Source organism: Palaemon carinicauda, chromosome 13 (genome assembly GCF_036898095.1).
Source record: "Palaemon carinicauda isolate YSFRI2023 chromosome 13, ASM3689809v2, whole genome shotgun sequence".
In the NCBI taxonomy this organism is placed as follows: domain Eukaryota; kingdom Metazoa; phylum Arthropoda; class Malacostraca; order Decapoda; family Palaemonidae; genus Palaemon; species Palaemon carinicauda.
The window spans coordinates 77538938-77546428 of NC_090737.1; the positions used below are offsets into that span (position 1 = coordinate 77538938).

Consider the following 7491-nt stretch of genomic DNA (forward strand, 5'->3'; position numbering starts at 1 on the left):
TATTGCTACTTGGGCATGTTATTCTACGTTTAGAATTTATAGGCAATGTTTTGGTGGATTTCATAACTAGAAGCTAGCTTCTCTTCGGAAAAACTGTCCTGCAGATTACTTTCAAGATAACAGGATATTGCATTAAAGTTTTTTTATATATTATTTAGTGTCGACACGTGTTTCATTTCTTCTAATTGAATTACACTTTAATATATAGGCTATGATGTTGGAAATGTCGATGCCAAAATATTTGGAAAATCCAAAACTAATTGACAAAAATTTGAAAATGAAAGTTTTAGATTCTTGAAAATGTAAAGATGAAATTTACGATTATTTTTTAAATACGTGACTTATTTTTCACAAGGCTTCATAGAACTTCATGGCTGATCTTGCATGCTCTCCACTGTTTCGCTGAATTTTACAATTCCAATTTTTCAGTCAGATTGACATTAATTTTCGACGAAAGTCCTGTCATATTCAAAGCAGACTAAACCGTGAAGCTTACATGCTCCATCAAAAATTAGATGTTATTCTGAAAACTATCTGCAGGACAGTTCGTCCGGAGAAAAGCTATCTTCAAGTTTTGAACGCGACTAAGATATTGCCTATTCATTATAAACGGTAAGATGCTTATATATATATATATATATATATATATATATATATATATATATATATATATATATATATATATATATATATATATATATATATATATATATATATATGTATATATATATATATATATATATATATATATATATATATATATATATATATATATATATATACATATACATACACACACACACACATATATATATATATATATATATATATATATATATATATATATATATATATATATATATATATATATATATATATATATATATATGTACGCGTGTGTATATCTGTATTTTGCTAATGCTAAAGCCCTTTAGAAACCTTGAATTATTTATGACCAATGCAGTATTACTGAATATTAATTACAACATTAGATAATTGCCTTCTGTGAACTATCAATTAAACGAAATTAAAAATGTGAAAGGCGTTAAAGATTTAGCGATGAAATTGGAAAAGACGAAAAAATTATAGCTATACTATATCGTGAGAGAAAAACATACTGTAATATGCTTAGAAAGGCAATAGCCTTGATTTGATAGATATTGTGATTGAGTTTATAGCAATATCGTCAGTATGTTTTGGTAAATTAATCAAGTTGACCTACCGGTGTTGATAGTCGTGTAAAAATTTCAATTGGTTATATGAAAATCGTCCAAAATTGTATTTTTTTTTCTTTTTTTATGCTGCAATTTGATGCCAGATACGCAGAAATGGTGAGACTGTCATTTCAAACGCAGCCCCCCACCCACCCCACAACATAATTTTTTTTCCTAGGCCATTGTTATAGGCGTCCCTCATTTAAATTTTCAGAATCTCGTAATTCTGCTTACCTCTTGTTGCTTTTATGGCAGATAATGTTATTGTTATATATTTTTTGAGAAAACATTCCTCATCAAAACTTAAAACATTAGTAACAGATAAAAAAAAATAAATAAATAAATTGAGTTGAATTATGATAATAAATTTGTTGCCTATGCTTTTTGCCTTAATATTATTAAAAACACTGTCGCGTTTTCCTTCGGCCACACGGGATATAAAACAGTGATGGTAAATTAAGAATTTTTATCACATCCTAGTTTGAAACTTCATTACTGTATAAAACTGCCTTACATCCTGTTGCTCTCATGGCAGATCTTGTTATTAATGACTATATAACAAGTTAAGTAGCAATGCAATAAGTTTAGTTTACGGTATTTGCCCAAGATATTCAAACATACCTAGCTGGAATTACCGGCTTTTGTATATAAACCGACTGGTAAAGCAGCTATAAAACAAAAAATTTTTATTCTACTACCGTAAATCTAATAAGTAAACTATGTGTAACTTTTGCCTTGCATAATACCCAGTATGAAATCCAATATTAGAGGATAAAACAAAATCACAAAGAGAGCATCGCCAGAGGCTATTGTTCAGATGAAGACAGATTGCAGACTGAGTTTGAACGCTTGCGCCTTGGACCAACTGACGCTGGCTATTACGTCATAGCCCTCACACGGCTGGCATGCCCACGCCTTCTGTATTGAGACGGCAGTGCCAGAGCTCCATTTCCCTCCCTTTGGTGAGGAGTCCTGTGAAGCTGCACACCCTACAGCAGCTGAGTGATGATGTTGTTATTGGAGTCGCTACTTTGGTTGGAGCTGGGATGGTCTTATGCAGCCCCAAGGAGTGTGAGATATATATATATATATATATATATATATATATATATATATATATATATATATATATATATATATATATATATATATATATATATATATATATATATATATATATATATATATATATATATATATATATATATATATATATATATATATATATATATATATATATATATATATATATATATATATATATATTTTGTGTACTTTGTTATTTTATTATTTGACTCTCCCCCGTTGAGAGTGTGGTGTTTCACGTCAAGAATTTCATTAATATTAAACTCTGTCTCAGTGTGTGCCTTTTTTGGCATTAATGTTCGTATGGTATATTGTTAATTGTAAATTCTAAATGTTAGGTAGTCACAAGGTTGACTGTTCTGAATTTTGTTGTTAATAAATATTGTTAAGTTTTCCCCAAGTGTTTTCGTTTCCACTGACCAATTTGCTGTTGGGTATTTTTATAAACACTGACCTCTCTTATCGTGCAATAAGAACTTGCACCACGGCCCGACAAGGGTTGTAACACCTTGTTTCAGGACCAGAGTAAGGAGTGTTAAAAACTAAAGTAGAGTGTACTACAGGTGTATCATATGGCCCCCGAATATTACAAGGAAAATTTCTGAATTTTTGGAAGGACGAGAAAAGGAATTTCCTGAATTACGCTTATAAGGTACTATGATGTTTTAAGAGATGGATAGATGCTGTTTATGTGAAAGAGAAGGCTGATTCAGATGAATTGATAGTGCAGGAACAATATCTATGAGGAATTCCTGAATATATTTAAACGTACTTGTGAGAGAGGGAGGTTAAGAAACTTGATAGAGCCACCTTGCTGAGAGAAGATTATAATATAATCAATCGTAAACCCTTCTCTGGTTTGAGGTTTTAACTATCATTTCAGCCAAGTATCAAGTATTTGCCGAACCATGGAAACCAGTTCAATAATAACTAGATGAATGTTTAATAGTTACAGCGGAAGTATCAGTGGTACTCTTCCAAAGAGGAATGCAATAGTAACACAGCAACAATCATTGAATTGTTCTCCTTCAGGTATTGTGAAAGAAGTGCAGAGGATTAATGCTGTCTGTTATTAGTGATGCAAGAGGCCACATCAGTAAGAAATGTTGGTCAAACCAACCGAAAGCAGTCACCTACGTAGTTAAGGAAAAATCAACTTCACAGGATGCGAAGACGAAGAAACAACTAGGAAAGGTCGACGAGGAAAATAAACCAGCTATTGTTTACATGGTGAACAGGACAACCCCAAACAATGTGAATGCCTTTAAGCTGTATATTTTTGAAGGTTTGTTAGCCGCTCTGGATTGAAGCGAGCCTACCAGGTTCTAAATATTGAACAACATAGGTGTAAACAGACACGAATCGCGTCCTCTATTTCCATTATTGAACTAGCCAATTATAAAATTTGGGGTAGTTTAGTTGACAAACTAGGTAGTGGATGAATTCTTTAACAAGCGAAAATCTGGGCAAAGAATCGTTGTTTTACGCTTGATCTTGAGGCATGGAGCAGGGCAGTTCTCTTTTCAAGATAGCCATTAATAATTTAGAATAAGACTGCGCCTCCCAACTAAATAACTTGGAGTAAGTAACTGTATTGATTGATCAATTCCATTTGTAATTTACTGGTCAATTCAAATTGAAATTTGTTATTTCTGTTTTGATTGGTTTTGTTGTAATATACGTATTATTATTTTTTGTAAGTTGTTATATAAGTGTAATTTAATTTTAATTTAGGTCTGTTGACATTTTCTTTGTAAAAGTAGGATGAAAAAATTATTGTATTATTTCATTTGCAGAATGAAATGTCTGTAACGACTTCAACGTCCAGACGTTACATGCCTCGTTCGTATGGTTGGTTGAGGTGTCAATGGTCATATTCTGATTGGGCGGGCGCAAGCCCCTGCAGTTGAGCTACATTTCATTTCCAAGTGCTCTGCGGAATCGAGGAAACTTTAAAGTAAGTTCGCTGCAATTTGTGCCTTGTGGTATGTAAATTGTCCTCAGGTCAACTCGTTCATAAATTACTTAATTGTCAACAACAACAAACAAAAGTGTGAACGAGTTTATTTCGCGAAAGCTGAATGTTTGAATGCCTAAGTAGTTGGTTCCGTCAATGATTCTTCGTCTAGAAGACTGGCTATTGTCAGTTATCGACCCAAAGTTGGTGTTTTGAAGCAATACTTCTTGTGTTCCATTTCTCATAATTGGGTCGCTGAATTCATCGTTCGGGTGTTGTACTGCTGTTTACTGTTCAATCTCGTAAACATGCCTCCTAGGAAAGTGAAATCTTTGACTCAAAAGAAATTTGACATTGCCTTTGAGACCTGGACTATTGAAAGTTTGGACGCCGAGACCATCTTAGCAGATGCAGAGAACGCTACTGTTGATGATCTATGGTTATCATTGAACTCTCTTCGTGAATCATATAGTGACTTGAAAAGAGTCTCCGCAGGCAATCTGACTTGTGACAAAACTTTGAAAACAGTACGTGATGCGGGTGTTACCTTCCACAATCTGAGGACACAGATAAATGAACGAATGGAAAAGCTATTGGTAAAAGAGGACATTCCTAAGCATGCTAATGAGGTCAGCAAATCTAATTCGTCATTCGTCCAATTGAAGAAACTTTCTTGTCCGACGTGGGATGTTGAAGTTCGATCGTGTAAAAGATTCAAGAAAAATTTTGAGCTATTAGTTCAGAGCCAGATGTCGGGGGAGATGGCACTTTTGAGACTGAGAGATGCATTGCGAGAAAACTCGAGAGAAGGCCTCATTGTTCAGTCAAAATCGAGCTTGGATGAAGCATGGTCAGCATTAGATTGCATTTACGGAAGGGGAAACACCATCAGTGACACAGTCCTCAAGGACGTCCATGACATTAGGCCTGTCAGAAGTGAGTCTGATGCAGAGGGTCTTCATTGATTGGTAACGGAACTTACTGTTGCTAAGGAGGACCTGAGATCGGTAAACCGAATGTCTGCATTAGGTGAGTCGGCATTTTCCATTGTAATGGAAAAAATTCCAATAGAACTGTGCAGGAGAGTCGATAGAAAAATTCTGGCAGACGACCTTGATGCTGAAGCCTCCTTCGATCTACTCTTAGGAATGGCCGACACGGCAGCCTCAATCGAAGAAACAGCTAAATTGCGAGCAGAAGCTCATTCTAGTTACATTTTCAGAGAAGAGCCGATGATGGTCGTTAAGAATTATCAGGTTAGCAGTAAGGACAGAAACATTGGTAACAGCAGTTTGAAAGGTGTCAAGCATGTCAAGAACGGAACGGCCAAATAGGGTAACGGTTGGAAATAATAAAAAACCAGGAAGCCAAGAAATTCCTCATCTTCCGTTCAATCGTGTATTTTTCATTTTATGGCTGATCACCAAACGTCAGATTGCAGAATGTTCCTAGGTCTTTCGTCCATAAAAAAGAAAGAAACCTTGAAGGAACATAACCGGTGTGAAAAGTGCTTTGGTTTTCACCCCTCAAATCAGTGCAGAAATAAGCACGTTTGTCAGGAGGTTAATTGCAATACGGAAAACAATCATTATACTGTATTGCATGCTGCTTGCCTAGCTGCGTGAAGCATGGTTTATGGACTTGTTAATTGCGAGAAACTCCGTCATCATCTAGGCCAGAACACAATGAGACCTAGTCATACAGCCATCATGAAAAGGAAAGGCAATCTTTTCAAGGTTCCAGTTCTTTATGATTTGGGAGCCATTGTCTCACAGATTCTGAACTCGGTGGCAAAGGGAGCTTGTATCAAACCAGTATCCAGAATCAAGAACTTGATGATGAGGACTGCTGGGGAGAGCCAGCCACAAGATTGGGGACCGGCTGATCTGTACAGCATGCCACTCTACGATGCAGAAGGTAACTTCGTGACTGCAGTTGATTGCATTGGTGTCTATTACATCGGTGAACTTGATGGAGGCAGTTATCATGCAGCTGCTGACATGTTCAAAGATGATGTCGATCCATCAGAACTTTTAAAGCGTGTTCACGGTGACATCGAGTTGCTCATTGGAGACAATCATGCCAGCATATTTCTGCGAACAGGGAAGACAAGAGAAAACCTTGTTTTAGCTGAGACTAACTTCGGGTTCATTCTACATGGTTCTCACGAGATATTTTTTGCCGTCAATTCTCATGAACCAATAGTCATGCTGTCGGAGCTCCTCAACAGGAAGATTTCTGCTGTTCTTCTGCAGTCAACGTCATCAGTTGCAGTAAGTTATGCTGAACGGCCGAAAGGGGAAGTTTCCACAGATAAAGCCTGGAGCAATGGCTCCATGCAGCAGGTTGCAGAAAATGGTGGACAGTCGGTTCTTTCAATAAAGCCTAGTGCTGAGACTGTGTTTGATCGTATGTGTGAGGTAGAGGATGGTCCGGTTTGTCATCGGTGCAACGCGGTCGGCATAAACTCAGAAGAGGAGCGAAGAGTACAGACATACAAAAGTTGTCTCACCTACAACTCTGAACAGAAGATATTCAATTGCAGGTTACCATGGAAGGAAACCTTCCGTACCTTGTCGGACAATCGACCTATTGCCCTCAAACGCCTAAATTCCTTAACACGTACCATGTCCAGAAACGAAGCTTTAAAGAACTGGTATGTAGACGAATTTGAAAAGTTGATCAACAACGGCTATATGACAGAGGTTACAGCTGAGGAGAATGCACAGTGGAAACCTAATGGTGGCAAAGTCTACTATATCTGTCATTTCGCATACTTTAATGAGCATAGTTCCTCAACCCCACTCCGAATCATATTTGATGCAAGTGTTCCATTTAAAGGAGAGGCTATCAACTCCTTTTGGGAATCACCACCAAATTTGATTCCACCAATTCCAACCCTGCTGTTAAGGTTCCAGGAAAGAAAAATACCAGTTGCAATGGACATAAGTAAAGCATACTTCCCTGTTCGCCTTGAGACATAAGAATCTCATCTGAACCGCCTTTAGTGGAATCAACTGGACAAGGAAAAAGAAGTCAAGACGCTGCGATTACTACGAAACTCCGGGGGAACTACTCCGACAGGTGGTATATGCAGTGTAACAATGTTCATCATAGATGAGAAATTCAAGGACAAGTACCCACAGGTATATGAATTCGTAAAATCGAACTTGTATGTTGATGATGGTACTACAAGTGTTGATGATATTTCCACGGCATTACAACTTGCTAAGG

General features: G+C 36.5%; 1 protein-coding gene across 1 annotated transcript; it reads left to right on the forward strand.

Moving 5' to 3' along the window:
• Window positions 1-6257: 6257 nt before the first annotated feature.
• Window positions 6258-7241, forward strand: LOC137651663 (uncharacterized). The gene is made up of 2 exons (XM_068384882.1): window positions 6258-6658; window positions 6803-7241. Exons 1-2 carry the CDS (start codon window positions 6258-6260, stop codon window positions 7239-7241), a joined length of 840 nt encoding a protein of 279 aa, XP_068240983.1.
• Window positions 7242-7491: the final 250 nt, after the last annotated feature.